The sequence below is a fragment of the Rhinatrema bivittatum genome, chromosome 9, assembly GCF_901001135.1.
Source record: "Rhinatrema bivittatum chromosome 9, aRhiBiv1.1, whole genome shotgun sequence".
Lineage (NCBI taxonomy): Eukaryota > Metazoa > Chordata > Amphibia > Gymnophiona > Rhinatrematidae > Rhinatrema > Rhinatrema bivittatum.
The window spans coordinates 209,137,981-209,154,580 of record NC_042623.1 but is presented as its reverse complement, the minus strand read 5'-3'; the positions used below and the strand labels follow the sequence as shown (position 1 = coordinate 209,154,580).

Below are 16,600 nucleotides of genomic sequence, written 5' to 3'. Positions count from 1 at the left end.
TGTCGGAGGAATTTCAGCTGCTGTTGCCGCTCCAGAAGGAATCCATGTCCAGTTTATCGTGATGGCTTTTACAGCCCGATTTGGAGAAGGGAGTGGATCTGGAAGTTACGGACTGGGTTGTAAAGACCATGGATGCCAGTCTCAGCAGCTGCGGAGCAATATGTCAAGGATCTGCAGCCCAAGGGCAGTAGTTTCCAATGGAAGCAACCTGGTCAATCAACTGTCTGGAAACAAGGGCGGTCTGGAGGGTGCTGTTCTTTCTTCCTCTGATTCACAGCCGAGTGGGTACGTGTGTTCTTGAGCAATACGACAGTGGCCTATATCAATCATCTGGGTGGAATGAAGGTTGTCTCAGGAGGTTCAAGAACTCTTTGCTTGGGCAGAACTTCATCTGGCAGCTCTTTTAGCCTCTCATGTGGCAGGTGTGGACAATGTATGGGTGGATTATCTTAGCAAACAGCTGGACCCGGGAGAAAGGGAGTTATCAGCGGAGGCATTTGAGCTCATTCGGAGCAGGTGGGGCGAACTCCAGTCCGATCTCATGGCAACAAGGAAGAATGCCAAAGCGGCCCAGTTTTTCAGCTACTGGAGGGAGTTTGGCTCCGTGAGGATCGACACCCTAGTTCAACCATGGCTAGAGAGGCTCCTGCTATATGTCTTCCCTCCATGGCCACTCGTAGGTCGGGTGTTGCATCCCATCAAACAACATCAGGGAAGAGTGATTCTGGTAGCACCAGAGTGGCCACGCCGGCTGTGGTTTGTGGACCTAATTCAGTTAGCAGTAGATGGGCCTGTCCAGTTAAGTCACCTGAGGGGAGTGCTTCATCAAGGACCCATCTTTTCGGAAGAGGCAGATTGCTTCTGTCTAGCAGCCTGGCTTTTGAGAGGCGACATTTCCACTTAAAGGGCCATTCCCTGTACGTACCCGGATCAGTCCAGACTCCTGGGTTTTGCCCCCACCCCCCTCTAGCAGATGGAGACAGAAGTTTACAAACCAAACTCCACCTATATCTAGGCTGGTGCCACCTACAGTCTGGCAGTATTCTTCTCCTAGCAGGTGGAAGTGGTGTAAAACCTACAGTCTGAGCTGAGGCTTAGGGATTAGGAAAAAAAAAAAAAAGAAATAATTTTGTTGTAGCTATACGCACCGCAGAGGCTTGCCTGCAGGTTGGATCTCACGCCTCCCAGGGGGTTGCGAGGTCCTGAGGGGACCACCCCCCCCTGGTTTCGGAGGCGGCTGATATGTGGGGGAGTCCCACTTGCCAGCACATCTTCTCAGCTGGGGGTGACACCGGGGAGCTCGGCTCACTCCCCCCAGCTGGTCCAGAACCCGAGTTACCAGTAGTGATTTAAAACAAAAAAAAATTTTTTTCTTACTTCCCAAAGCTTTGTATTGCGTGTTCCTTTCTCTTTCCCTGCCACGGGGGGCCGAGCGCCGATTTCGCCGTCGCGGGGGAGTGGATAGATTTTTTTCTTTTACTCTTGCAGCGTTCCTGCTCTCCGGGGTCAGAGCATGCCGCGTTGGTCAGCCTGCAGCTCCACACCGGCGCGGCTGTCCCGGGATAGCCTATGCTCTTCCTGCCTCTCGGGCGGCGAAGGGGCGTCCTCAGGGTCGGCCAGACCCTGGGGCCGAATGCGATTGTGTGCCGGAGCTGCTGGGGTTCAGCCAGTCGCGGAGGAAGGCCCATTCCCGAGGAGCCTGGGAACGGGTGCCATCTTGGATGCCACGAAATCAATTTCGGTGGGAACGGCTGCCATTTTGTTGCCCCGGGGGGCCACGGTGTCCGCATCGGAATCAGAACAGGGGGAGGATGACCCCCCCACCGTATCTATCGCCTCAGCACAGGGTCCCTGAGGGGGACAGATCTGCAGGGTACAGAGGTGGCAGCAATACTCGGGTCCCTGAAGGGGATACCAAGGAGGAGTCCTCAGACTCTTCCTTTGGGTCTGAGTTTGTTCTATTGATGAATAGGGCATTCAAGGCCCATTGCCTAGCCAGGAAGAGACCCCACGATACCCTCCTCTCGGAGTCCCTAGGGGGGCGGGGGAAACGAGGTCATCCCGCCCCAGCTCTGGGGGGGGCGCTGACAGCTCCCGACCTAATCGAGCTAGGGCAGTCCGGGGGGAATCCATGGAACGGAGGGTGATGACCCGAAAGTGGTTCGTCTCTTCAGCAGGGACGAACTGGGACCTCTCATCCCAGAAATTCTGAAGGAATTAAGCATCCAGGTGCCGCAGTAAGAGTCCCGGCTTGGGGCAACGGACCCGGTAGTTTTGGGTTTACGGGGTCCTCCTGCCTTTCCATTACATTTTGCAGCGTCGGATTTACTTTTTAAAGAATGGGATACCCCTGATTTGGGACTTAAGGTGGCTAAGGCTATGGATAAGCTTTATCCCCTACCGGAAGGGGCCTTAGAGCTGTTGAGGATACCCAAAATTGATTCGGCAGTGGCGGCGGTCACAAAGAAGACCACCATTCCGGTGACCAGGGGTACAGCGCTAAAGGTTTTACAGGACCGGAAGCTGGAGATTCGAGGTTTTGGTCTTAGGTATTCGGGCAGCGATTTGCAGTAATTTTTCCTTGCGCGCTGGTCTCCGGTGGGCTCAACAGTTACTAGCCAATGAGTCTCTCTCTCCCGAGGAAGCATGCCAGGCAGGTCGCTTAGAGGCAGTAATTGCTTATAGTGCAGACGCCTTTTATGATCTGCTTCGTACCTCGGCCAGAGCCATGGTTTCCGCCGTATCCGCTAGGCGTCTGCTGTGGCTTCGTCATTGGTCGGCGGACGTGACTTCGAAGGCCCGGTTAGGCTCATTGCCCTTTAAGAGCAAGCTGTTGTTTGGCAAGGAATTGGAGGATCTAATTGAGTCCCTGGGTGAGAACAAGGTGCATCGGCTGCCAGAGGACAGACCAAGGTCCAGGGGAGTTCCGGCCTCTCGCTTTTGCGGCGGTCGCTGGCCTTGGACCTCTAAGGGATCGGTTTCCTCCTTTCGTCACAGTGCCAACAGATAACAGTCTTATTCGCAGTCCTTTCGCGGGCACCGTTTCGGTCGTCCAGGAGCCGGTCAGAATGTGCAGGGGGGCAAACCTGCACAATGATGTGTGGCCGGTCCATTCCTCCATACCGAGAATCAGGGGCAGACAGAGTCGTTTTACGAGGAATGGACCAGGATCACGTCTGATCAGTGGGTCCTAGATGTGATAAGACACGGTTACGTGTTAGATTTTTTTCGCCGGCTGCGCCAGTGTTTTCTGGTATCGTCTTGCGGGTTTTCAGACAAACGCCGGGCGGTGCGGACAACTCTGGGTCGGTTCAGAGATCTCAACGCAATTGTCCCAGTACCTCAAAACGAGCTCCGCAGGGGCTGTTATTCCATTTACTTCGTGGTACCAAAAAAGGAAGGAACCTTTCGTCCTATCCTAGATCTAAAAATTCCTCCAATTCCTTTATTGTGGAATTCACTTCCCAATACACTAAGACAAACCGTGAATCATGCTGAGTTTAAAAAATTATTAAAAACACATCTATTTAAAGAAGCATTTGGGGATTTAGACACAGGAAAACACTCAAGTTGAAAGGTTATACGTTGTCAGCGTATATCTAAAGAAGATCTTGTTGACCTAGGCATAGGTTCTTGTATAGACCTCAAAAATGCCGTTCTTTATCGGTATTTATTTTATTTCTATACTTTGTCTTTTTCTTTTCTTACTTTGGTAAAATTTTAACTAAGTTAGTATAGTTAATTTTAAATAATTAGATAAGTTTATTAGAGGTAGGGTTTATAAGAAACAATTGTAATTTCTCTTTTTCTTTTTCTCCTTTTTCTTTTCATTCTTTCTCCTATTATTATTTTTTATTTTATTTAATTAATTTGTTATTTTAATTTAATTTACTAATTTACTATCTTATCTTTTTGTTTAAATTTTTTGTAAACCGTTTTGGTGAGCGTTCTCGCTTTTAAAAGACGGTATAGAAATGTTTTTAAATAAATAAATAAATAAATAAAAAGGGTCAACCGCTGTCTGCGGGTCCCGCGTTTTCGTATGGAGACCTTTCGCTCCGTGATCAATTCAGTCAGACAGGGGGAGTTCTTGGTATCTCTGGATCTCACAGAAGCGTATCTTCACATCAGTATCCGGACAGAGTACCAGCAGTTTCTCAGGTTTGCCGTGCTGGGGCAGCATTTTCAGTTTCAGGCCCTTCCGTTCGGCCTGGCGACCGCGCCTCGAACTTTCACCAAGATTATGGTGGTGGTAGCAGCGCAGCTACGCAGGGAAGGTCTGCTGGTACACCTGTATTTGGACGATTGGCTGAGTCGCGCCAAGTCGGAGTCTCTTTGTCAGGTAGCGGTTCAACGGGTGCTTCAATTGTTACACACTCTGGGTTGGATAGTCCAAGAGTCTGCTTCGACCGTCGCAGTCGCTGGAGTTTTTGGGAGCTTTGTTCGACACTCGTCTGAAAACGGAGTCTCTGACGCAGGAGCGAATGTTCAAGCTACAGGCACAAGTTCGAAGATTGTTGTCCAAACAGGTACCGATAGTCTGGGACTATTTACAGGTATTGGGGGTCAATGACATCCATGCTGGAATTGGTTCCCTGGGCTTTCGCTCATATGCGACCATTGCAGTCCGTGTTGCTCTCCCGCTGGAACCCAGTCTTGGAAGAATTTTGTCTACCGTTGCCACTGACCCAGGGGACAGCATGGATTGGTGGTTGTGTCCGAGCAACTTGAGTCGCGGAGTGCCATTGGAAATCCAGTCTTGGACGGTGGTCACTACGGACGCCAGCCTGTATGGTTGGGGAAGGAAGTCGGTACAGGGACAGTGGTCCCCGCAGGAGGCCTCCTGGTCCATCAATCGACTGGAGACCAGAGTGGTCCATCTGGCTCTACAGGCCTTTCTCCCGCTAGTCCGCGGAAAGTCCATCAGAGTCCTCTCAGGCAATGCGACCATGGTGGCTTACATCAATCGTCGGGGGGGGGAATCAAGAGTCAACCAGTCGCGGCTGAAGCCCGGCTTCTGATAGCATGGGCGGAGAAACTTCTGTGCAGCATAGCGGCCTCTCACATCGCCGGGGTAGAGAATGTTCATGCAGATTTTCTCAGTCGCAATCGACTGGACCCCGGGGAGTGGGAGCTCGCGGAAGAGGCGTATCATCTCATTTGTGCACCGTGGGGACCTCCCGCCTTTGACCTGATGGCAGCCTTCAGGAATGCGAACGCCCCTCATTTCTTCGCCCGACACAGGGAGATGGCAGCAGAGGGCATGGACGCTCTAGCATTGCCGAGGTCGACGGATGTTCTTCTTTATGTGTTTCCTCCATGGCCATTCATTGGCAAGGTGTTATGGCGAATAGAGTCACACTCGGCAAAAGTGGTGCTAGTCACCCCCGAATGGCTACGTCGTCCGTGGTTTGCAGATCTATTGAATCTGGTGGTGGAGGAACCCATTCACTTCCCGTATGTGCTGGATCTTCTACATCAGGGGCCTGTTTGTTTCGACCAGTTCGATCGCTTTTGTCTAGTGGCATGGCTTTTGAGAGGCCAAGGTTGAAGTCCAGGGGATATTCAGACACGGTAGTAACCACGCTTCTGCATTCACGGAAGGTGTCTACTTCATTATCGTATGTGCAGGTCTGGAAGGTATTTGAGGCCTGGTGTCTTACCCGCGACATGATTCCAATTTGTGCGGCCATGTCTGATATCTTACAGTTCCTGCAGGACGGCTTGTCTAAGGGGCTTTCGTGTAGTTCATTACGGGTCCAAATAGCGGCACTGGGTTCCTTGCGTGGTCGGATTCAGGGGTCGGCGCTGGCGACTCATCCGGATGTGGTACGTTTCCTTCGAGGAGCGAAGCATTTACGTCCTCCGTTTTGGCAGCCGTGTCCGTCTTGGAATTTGAACGTGGTTCTCCGAGCGTTGTACGACGCTTCCTTTGAGCCTATTCGTAAGGCCACCTTGAAGGATTTAACTTTGAAGGTAGTGTTTTTGGTGGCTATTGTTTCAGCAAGGCGGATTTCAGGCTCTGTCTTGCCAAGAGCCTTTTTTGCGAATTTCAGAGTTGGGAGTGTCGCTTCGCACAATACCCTCTTTTTTGCCCAAGGTGGTTTCTTCTTTTCATGTAAATCAGACGATCGAACTGCCCTTGTTTTTGGAATTGGACGGATCGGATCCATTGGCTAAGGAGCTCCGAAAACTGGATGTGAGGCGATCTTTGCTGCGTTACTTGGAAGTGACCAATGCGTTCCGGGTCTCCGACCATCTATTCGTGCTTTGGAGTGGCCTTAGAAGAGGTAATGCAGCTTCTAAGACTACGATTGCTCATTGGTTGAAGGAGACCATACATTTGGCTTATCTTGTACAGAGATGGTCTCTGCCATTGGGTCTCCGGGCTCATTCTACTCGCTCACAGGCCACATCCTGGGCAGAATGTCACCATATTTCGTCGGAGGAGATTTGTAGGGCGGCCACTTGGAAGTCTTTGCATACTTTTGCCAGGCATTATCGTCTGGATGTTAAGGCTCCAGTACAGGTGGGTTTTGGAGGAGCGGGCCTCTCCGGATCCCATCCCAAGTGAGGTAAGCTCTGGTACATCCCAGGAGTCTGGACTGATCTGGGTACGTACAGGGAAAAGAAAATTGGTTCTTACCTGATAATTTTCGTTCCTGTAGTACCACGGATCAGTCCAGAGTCCCGCCCAGTCATACTGTTGGCAACGGGAGATGCCGTATTGTGTGTGTGTCTACTCTGCTTTCAGTCAGAATGGTCCGCTGTATTTTTCCTGTTATCAATGACACGGGTTCTCTTCCCAGTTGGGGGGATTTTGTGGGCCGGTGTCGCTGTTAGTTTTTGTTATATGGTTAGTTAACAAATGTTTGGTTGAATTTTTCTGCTTTGACATTAAGTAATACTGCCAGACTGTAGGTGGCACCAGCCTAGATATAGGCGGAGTTTGGTTTGTAAACTTCTGTCTCCATCTGCTAGAGGGGGGGCAAAACCCAGGAGTCTGGACTCATCCGTGGTACTACAGGAACAAAAATTATCAGGTAAGAACCAATTTTCTTTTCAGAGCCAGTGATGACTACTCTCCTTCAGGCTATAATATCCTCTGTCTTTGGTGTATATCAGAGCTTGGAGAGTGTTTGAATTCTGGCGTGGGGTCCATGAATTGATCCTTTGCAGGTGAATGTTGTCCAAGTATTGGGTTTTTTGCAGGAGGGCTTATCAAAGGGGTTTAGCTTATAATTCTTTGTGAGTCCAAGTGACAGTCTTGGGTTGCTTCCGGTGAAGGTTATATGGACGATCTTGGCTTCTCATCCGGATGTGGTACGTTTCCTTAAAGGAGCAAAACATTTGCAGCCTCCAGTCCATAAGATTTGTGTATCCTGGAATCTTAATCTGGTTCTCCAGGTGTTGTGTGGCCCTCCCTTTGAACCTTTGAGAGGGGCATCCTACAAGGACCTTACCCTGAAAATGGTATTCCTGGTGGCGATTTGTTCGGCAAGGCGAATTTCAGAGCTCCAGGCAGGAGCCCTTTTTGTAAATTTCCGATGATGGGGTTTCACTGCGGGCTGTTCCTTCCTTTTTGCCCAAGGTGGTGTCTGCCTTTCATCTTAGTCAAATGGTGGAGTTGCTGGGATTTTCTCACCTCGCACTTGATTTTCCCCATGCTTGGGAACTTCATTTTTTGGATGTGCATCGGGTTCTCCTAAGACAGCGGTTCTCAACCTGTGGGTCGCGACCCCGGCGGGGGTCGAACGACCAAAACGCAGGGGTCGCCTAAACAGGGCCGGCGGAAGCACTAGGCGAATTAGGCGGTCGCCTAGGGCGCCAGCTTCCCGGGGGCGGCACTCCCCCGGTAAAATTAAGAGAGCCGCGCTTTCAAGCATGTGAGTCCTTTGCTGTCAGCCCGGGCGGAACACGGCAGGACAGCTGGAGTCAGCGGCACCGGGCGTGCTCTCTTCTTCCCGCCCCCCCCCCCCACGGTCCGGAGGAGGAAGTGGAGAGCATCGGGTGCCTGCGCGGGAAGAAGAGACCACGCTAGTGTGGTCTCTTCTTCCGCGCAGGCACCCGATGCTCTCCACTTCCTCTTCCAGGCCGCGGGGGGGGGGGGGGGGAGGAGAAGAGAGCACGCCGGGCACGACTGGAGTCAGCCGGGTGCCAGCGCTGGAGTCATCGGGTGCCTGCGCGGGGCACCGGCGTGCTCTCTTCTTCCCGCGGCCCGGAAGAGGAAGTGGAGAGCATCGGGTGCCTGCGCGGGAAGAAGAGGCCACGCTAGTGTCCGACGGGAAGAAGACTGCAGCGCGGCTCGGAGGAAAATGGAGTTTCAACCGCGGCCGATGGGACTCCGCCTCCGCGAGGGCTGAAAATGAAGAGGTTAGCGTTGGGAGGAGGCTGCTGCTGCCGCGAGTTCCCGGGGTGGGGGAGAGAGAGAGTGAATGAACGAGCAAGCATGTGTGTTTGAGATCCTGTGTGTGTGAGTGAGAGATTGCATGTATGTGAATGATTGAGAGCCTGTGTATGTGAAAGAGAGTATGTCTGTGATTGAGAGCCTGCCTGTGAGAGAGAGAGCATGAATGTAAGTTTACCTGTATGTGTAAGTTTGTGTGAAAGAGTATGTGTGTATGATTGAGATCCTTTGTGTGTGAGAGAAATCATGTGTATGTATGATTAAGAGCCTGTGTGTATAAGTAAGAGAGAGATCATGTGTGTCTGTGTCTGATTGACAGCTGGTTTAGGTGATGGAGCATGTGAGTATGTGATTGAGAGCCTGTGTTTAAATGAGAGAGAGAGATCATGTGTGTCTGTGTGTGATTGAGAGCTGATTTAGGTGACGGAGCATGTGAGTATGTGATTGAGAGCCTGTGTGTAAATGAGAGAAAGAGAGGACATGTTTGTAAGCATGTGAATGAGAGTCTGTGTGTGAGAGAAAAAGACAGCATGTATTTATGTGATTGAAAGCCTGTGTGTGTGTGTAAGCGTGAAAAGATAGACAGCATGTGTGTAAATGTGTAATTAAGAGCCTATATGAGAGAGAAAAAACATGTGTATATGTGAGTACTGAGAGCATGTGTGTATAGGTGTGTCATTGAGAGCCAGTGTGAGAGAGAGCGCTGGTATGTGACTGAGAGAGGAGAAAGTTCCAAGCAAACCACCCCGCCTCCTGCTAAATCAGAACAATCTCAGGACACCTGGATATCAAATGTTCCCAGGTATGCAGAGCAAAAAAATTTTTGTATCCTTATTATTTTTCATTACTGGGTCTTTGTGTCTGCTATTTTTAAATATTTTGTTGGTATCTGGAAATGTTTTATATGAGTTTTTAATTATTGGATATTCCACTCATCAGCTGTTTCGAAATATGTTCTTTTTGTTAGTACAGTTTTACTGCTGATGATTTTATATTTCTTGATTTGTTTTATAAGGATGTGTGATGTTTCTTTTTTCCTTTGTTACACTGCATACAGAGACTCTGGCTTGTTGCAGTTTCCAATTCAGTTTTTTCTGCATGCTTCTTGTTATGCGTTTTGGTCTCTTTATTCTATGTTAGGTGAGGGACAGCATGTGATTCAGGTGAGGTTTTCTCTGGTGTGTTGTTTCTGTGTAGGACTCTATAGCAGCCTGACTTGGTCCGTTTTCCTAATAGGAGATGTATTGGTGTCTTAAGGCCTGGTGTAATATTTTCAGAGACTTATTGTACTTTAAAAGTGTGATCTTACATAAAATGCACACATTTACTTGTATTTAGTTTTAAACATATTGTATGGCTCTCATGGAATTACATTTTAAAATATGTGGCGTTTATGGCTCTCTCAGCCAAAAAGGTTCCTGACCCCTGGAATAGAGCTTAGCCACTACTGCTGCTTCTGGTGTGTACTACAGCCTGCAATGGAAGAAGAGTAAGAGAGCTGCTGGAGGGGGTAAGTAAAGATGGCTTTTTAAGTTCATTTTTCTTGATTGACTGCCATTTTAATTATTTAATATTATGTGATGTGTCTGCTTTTTTTGTTTGAGCAACAAGTATAGCTTTGGTTTATGTTTATTTTATATATTTTTATTTATTTATTTATAAAAGAGTTTCTATACCGTCGATAAGACAAATCATCTCAATGGTTTACATGGCATAAAAATGTCAAATAAGTGTTCTGTTATAAATACAGACTTCGTTATTTTCATTAATGCACAATGTAAGTTAATTGTGTGTGGAGGCGGGGGGGGGGGGGGGGGGGGCGGCATAGCTGACGTTTCGCCTAGGGCGCCTAATACCCTTGCACCGGCCCTGCGCCTAAAGCAGGTCCCCAACCACCGGTCCGCGGACCAGTACCGGGCCGTTGGGGTTTTTTGCCGGTCCGTGGCGCCATGGCTGCTGCGGGGAGGCGGGGCGAAGCTGGCGACCTGCCTCCTCCAACCCCAAAAGAGAAGAGACATGGCCCAAAAAGGTAGCGCGTCGCAGTGACGTATGTTGCTGGAGCCGCGCAGGCAGGAAGGAGGTGTATCAGCCACTGCAGGTGCTCCTCCTACTGCCTTCCTGCCTGCCCTGCCCCGGAAGACAAATGTTGCCGGAGCCGCATGGGGAGGAAGGAGGAGGCGCGTCAGCCGCGTGGGTAGAAGAGGCGCTTCAGCCGCGTGCAGAAGAGGAGCAGCGGGGCCGGGAAGACTAGGGCCACTGCAGAGCCCATCCTGTGGCAACCCGTAAAGAAGAGGCCCAGAGGTGAGAGAGAGGTGTGTGCGAGTATGAGATGAGTTGAGAGACTGTGTGTGTTTGCAGAGACAGCATGTGAGAGCCTCTGTGTGTGTGAAAGAGACAGCATGTAAGAGTGAGAGCCTGTGCTTGAGCAAGGCAGCATGTGGGGGTGTGAGAGAGCCTGTGTGTGAGACTCAGATAGCCTGTGCCAGTGAGAGCCTGTGTATGTGTGTGTGAGAGAGAAATGCATGTGAGAATGAGAACCTGACTGTGTGTTTGAGGGAAGAAGACAGGTGGAGAGAAAAGAAATAGAAAAAAAGGCAATATAAAAGGAAATGGCAAAAAATTAGAAAGGGAAGCAGATGTAAAAAAAAATACTTTTTACTGATTGGCACATGTAATCTTTGGGAATGTGCAAGAGTAGCACTTTCTCTATGGCGGATCTCACAATGTACGAGATCAACATGGAGGAAGTGGAAACCCACGGGGCCTGCACAGAGGAGGCAGCAGAATGGGCTTCAGTGCCAATAGCAGCAATCAGTGTCTCCCCAATAGCCACGTGGCAGCAGTGGCAGTAATTAGATTAATTGTTTGACTCAGCTGAAGGTGACAAAGTATGAAGTGGGATGTGAAATCAGCTTGATCTGGTGGAGAATTAGGATTGCTGTTACACATGAACTGTATTTGGCAAACATAAAGGGAGCCAGGATAATCAATTGATGCCTGCAGCTGAGGACTGATTCATTATGACTCATGTAGAAATTAGTGCATTTTCCAGATTAGTCTGCATAACACAATTCTCAACATTCAGCATTATTTCTGCTGCATAGAGTTTTATCTGAGAGGCTCTGAGGTTGTGAGGGAGCCAGTAAGAGTGAGAGCATGAGTGTGTATGAGAAAATCCAGGGGAGTAAGAGTGTGTGTGTGTGAGTGGGGGGGGGGGGAGAGAGTGTCTTACACCCTGAGAGTGTATCAGTGTCTGTGAGAGTGAGAGGTTATGGTGGGTATAAGAGCATGAATGTGTAAGTATGTGACAGTGTATGTGTGAGAGAGAATGGACATGTGAGTGTATGTGTGAGAGAGAGAGGATAACCTCCTAATCCTCGACAATATCAGGGTGACTGGAAATCAAGAGCTCCCATGTATGGACAGCAGGGGCTTTTTAAAATCCTTATTAGTTTTAATTATTGTGTGTTATTTGATATATGTGCTGTTTTGAAATATTATTGGTGTGTGGGAAATTATAAAAATGTATATGATTTTAATTAATAGAAATTCTATTTATCAGTAATTTTAAAATATTCTTTTATTAGTATGGTTTTACTATTATAACTGATGCTTTATGTTTCTTAATTTTATTGTTTTATGAGGAATGGTGGTTCTGTTTATAAATGTCATAATAAATAAGTATGCACTAAAATCCAACCCCATCCATAACCCCGCCCCCATATGACCAAAGCCCCACCCTCACCCCGCCCTCGCCCTGCGAGGGCGGGGCAAGGGGTCACCGCAACATGAGGAACTGTATTTCGGGGTCACGGCATTAGAAAGGTTGAGAACCACTGTCCTAAGATATCTCAAGGACATGAATGATTTCTGGACCCCGAGCCATCTTTGTGTGTTATTCAGTGGACCAAAGAAGGGTTGCGATTGTGCTGCAGAAGTATGAATAAAATTGTACAGTTCTCAGAGTTTTGAGATTCAAAGTTCTTTTTCTTGGCCCTGGTTCTGGAGTCAGTTTTGGTTGGGAGTTTCCAACTTGTTCCCTATCTCGCTTTATAGGGAGAAATGCTTGGAGTTTGAGGTTAGACATCTTGGCTTGGTACAGGTCAATACTGAGGGACTGCAGGTGGCACTCTCGGTTAAGTTGCAGTGTCTGAAAAGATTTTATTCTCTGCCTCCATCTGCTGGTAGGGATGCAAAACCCACTTGTCTAGACTGTGGTATTCCAGGAACGAAAATTAGCAGGTAAGAACCAGGTTTCCTTTATTTCAATTGAAGTATTGGCGTGGTTGTCTAATTCAATGGAGGTGCATGAAGGAGGCTCTCGTTACATTGGTGATGTGGGGCATCATCGATAAGTCAAGTTGGACCCCCAGGCTCTGGACTGATTCTTTTGGTTGGAGGGGGTATTTGCTAGGAATGATAAGGAGTGTAGGGATGTCTACCAGCTCAGCTAGAGGAGTTCAAATTTGGAGGGAGCCTGAGTTTGTCTGAGCCATTGAGCTACTGCTGAGCGACAATTGTTGAGATTTGTGATAGGTGAATTCTGGTTGTCTCCAATGCTGTCTCAAAGTTGGACATCATCAGTGAACAAGTGGCACTTTGATTTGATTCGTGTTTGCCTTATCATGTAATCCATGTTTGATTCATGTTTGCCTTTCTCGAAGTTCCCCTTATTCCTTTCATGTAATCCATGTTCGATCTTCGTTCATATTGTTTGCTGTAATTTCCTATTGTTGGTTCTCTGTAAACCAAAGCGATATGTACTTGTACATGATCTTCGGTATAAAAAAGCCTTAAATAAATAAATAAAAATAATGTTAAAAGACTGAATGAGATCACATATTGGACGAATATAGAAATTAAATAGTGCTGGGGAAAGGACAGAGCCCTGGGGGTTCCACAATTGAAGTTTCTGAGGAATGATATTTTGTTGGACCACAAAACAGATTGTGTTCTGTTGGACAAGAATGACTTAAACCAACAGATGTTTGAGTCATTGGATTAGGAGATTGTGGTCAACTGTGTCACGTGCTTCAGTAAGCTTGAGGATGGTATCTCCCCCTTGATTGGCATTGAGATGAATCCCATTTGTAATGTGTAGGACAGTTTACATACCATGTCTTTTCCGGAAGCTGGATTTTTGGGAGTGGAAGACGTTCCCCTCTTCCAGGAAGTCTGACAATTGACAGTGGACCCCTTATTCTACTAGCTTAGACAGGAAGAGGAGGCTGAAGCCTGGCCAATAGTGGTCCTGGATTTTGGGGTCGGAGCCAAGTTTTTGGGTTTGTTTGTTTTGTTTTTTTTAGAATAACTGTTATAACTGCCTTTTTAAGCGAGACTGGAAAGGAATTATGGACTAAGCTGCTGTTTATTATACTGGCTAGCCAAGGGGCCAGAGTGTGTCTAAAGCTGCTGATAAACTTTAGTGGGATTGGGTACAGTGGGTAAAGGGGATGTCTTCCACTTCTTTAGGGTTGATGGTACAGATATCTGGGTTATAATAATGATTATTTCTGCACTCTGTGCCTCTATAGCTTGCATCCTTAGGAGATGATGTCCATGCTATGTCCCCCCACAGCTCTGAAGAGATGGCTGCATGGTTTGGGAGCACCTTATCTGGCTTTTCCTGGCAGCCCTGCTGAACCACAGCTTGGTACTGTCAATGCCTTCCTCCCTGTGGTTTACCCTGCCCTCCACAATGGCTGAAAATTCTTTATGGCTATGCTTCAGCCTCTCTCCCTATCGTCATTCCATGTGGCTCCACCTGCAGAAGCAATGCATAATGAGTCAAATCAGTGGTGGCCTTGTACCAGTATGCCTTGCCCACATCAAGCTGACATGCTACTTCTTGCACTTGCAGAATGCTTTCCCACCACTGTAGGCCAGATCAAGCTCCTGTTATCACTGCTGTGGTCCAGATCAAGCTCCTTCTACTGTTGCTCCTTGAGGCTGGATGAAAATCAGCCAAGGGGCCATGTCAAGCCATCGAGACATAGTTTGAAGACCCCAGCTTTAATGATTTATAGTAGGCAGACCCAGGGCTGAAAGGCACTTAAAATTCAGGGCCTAGTGCCCGACAGACATTGGTGGGGAGAGATGCAGCTGCTGCTGCCGCCACCACCAGAGGAGCCAGATTGGAGAAAGTCATGGTAGATGCCACTGGTGGAACCCTGTTGTTGGACTGAAGAGGAGAAAGCTAGTGGGGTAGGTAAAAATGTGCCTGGATGAAGGTGAAGAAATTGGGAGGGAGTTTGGGTTGGGAGGAGAAGGAGGGAGGGGAGAGCAAAAAAAAAAAAAAAAAAGAAAAAATGTAAGAAAAAAAAAGAAGACAAAAATATTTAAATAGCCAAAAAAAGTGAAAACCTAATTTCCCTGATTCCTAAACATTTTGGCTAGTACCTATGCTTTCTAAATGTATTTTTTCCACAAATATAGTGCTATGAGTTGTCATAGGCAAACCCAACAATCATCTGTTTCTCCAAGACAAAGGAATCAGCAAAAAGGATTGTCAAGACATGTCCTTTTCTGCTGCCCCTTCATTGTCTGGAGTCAGTGGGGTTTAATGAATCAGCAAAACAGTATTCTGTTGGTTGCACAAGCCACGTACTTTAAATGATTTATGATCTCTTTATGTAAGTGTCTGGGGCAGGTTTTATGAATAGGCAAATGCTTTCTATTGCAGGCCTGGAATCCTGCTGCAGAGGAACAGTGCTTTGACAGATGCCATAGGCTTGGCCAGAAACAAGAAGTAATTATCACCAAGGTAATCTAGAAATCCTATTCAAATAAGGTAGTGTGGAAAGGATTCTGACTGTAGTTCCTATATGGGAAATGCGGTATACTGAAAGAGAGGGGGCGTTTCCTTTTAATATTAGAATACAATATATTACTGTTTTACAAGTTGCTATTACTAAACACCATGCACATTTATTAATGCAGTTTATTGTGAAGAATTCAGTGGAAGAAAATATGCTGAAAATCCAAGACAAGAAAAGAGAGCTTGCAGCAGGAGCCTTCGGGGCAAAGAAAATGAATTCAAGTGAAATGAAACAAGCCAAGATTAATGAGATAAAAACACTAATTGATATGTAGTACAGCAATGGAGCTTCAGGTCATGCAGTAGTTTGGGATTTGAAAAAAAGGAAGAACTGCAACCCAGCTTGTTCAAGGATGACTGTTTATTTTTTTAGATCAGAGGCTGCTATGAGCATTCAGCATGCCCTGCGTGTGGGCTTGAAATAGGCCACAGTGTTAATGTACTCATTTGCTTTCCAAGAATCTGAAAATGTCTCCATGTACAAGTGACATGAGACGTGATGTGAGTTTACACATTGAGTGGAACTCGGGCAGGAGCATTTCCAAGGCTTCTTGCATGTGGACTCAGTAGAAAAAAACCCTGCTACTCATTTGCGTTTTGATGCATTGTAAGATCTGCAGTACAGAGAGACCTGTGCTTTTCCTTGAGCTGTATTGTGCACACCAACCCTTCATTGATGTGAAGTCTGGCAGATAGATATGAATGTTATGACCTGTATCAAAGGTTGGCACTCCAGTTAATTGTTCTTTTCAGTGTGAGAGAAACATTGCACACTTACATGTAATCTGAAGTTTCACTTTTTTTTTTTTAAGTGTAGTTAAGGCAGGGCTATTCACTATTTATCTATAAAAAGAGACAATCTCATTTGCTGTTTCTATCATTTATTAAAATCCAGGGAGTCACACTGTGGAAATTTCAGATAGATCTGCAGCTTTCCTAAAGGTATCATACTCTGCTACAGAACAGTTAAATAGTTTTAGATTAGCTTTAAAATGTTTTAAAGCTGTTTTTAGGGCAGTGTTAACACATGTGTCTTATTATGTTGCCTTCCATAAATAGAGTGACAAACCATTCGATTATGGTATGAGAAATACCTTGACAACAGCTCAACAGGGCAAAAACAGTATCAGGTTTATATCTGGCATCAGCAGCTCCAGAACCACAAAATCAGACTTCAAAGGTTTTGTAATCTGTTCCTTTCATGTTAGTTCCTGCAGAGCATATCTTCCACACAAGTGCTGAGGTTCCTTCAGAATCTGCTCTATCTAATACTCGGTTACCATCAGCTCAAATAGTCCAGTGTTGAGGCAACTAGCAGTACCAGCCAATAACATCATTTCATGTTTTGGGAAAATGGGTACCATAAATTCTTATGG

General features: G+C 47.1%; 1 protein-coding gene across 1 annotated transcript in view; it reads left to right on the top strand.

Annotated features, from left to right (window-relative positions):
- HLTF (helicase like transcription factor) overlaps positions 1-16,067 on the top strand; it is a 333,607-nt gene extending 317,540 nt beyond the window's left edge. The window contains 2 exon segments of the mRNA XM_029615024.1: positions 15,090-15,170; positions 15,347-16,067. Of these exon segments, the coding sequence (XP_029470884.1) occupies positions 15,090-15,170; positions 15,347-15,499 (234 nt within the window). The 3' untranslated portion in view covers positions 15,500-16,067.
- Positions 16,068-16,600: the final 533 nt, after the last annotated feature.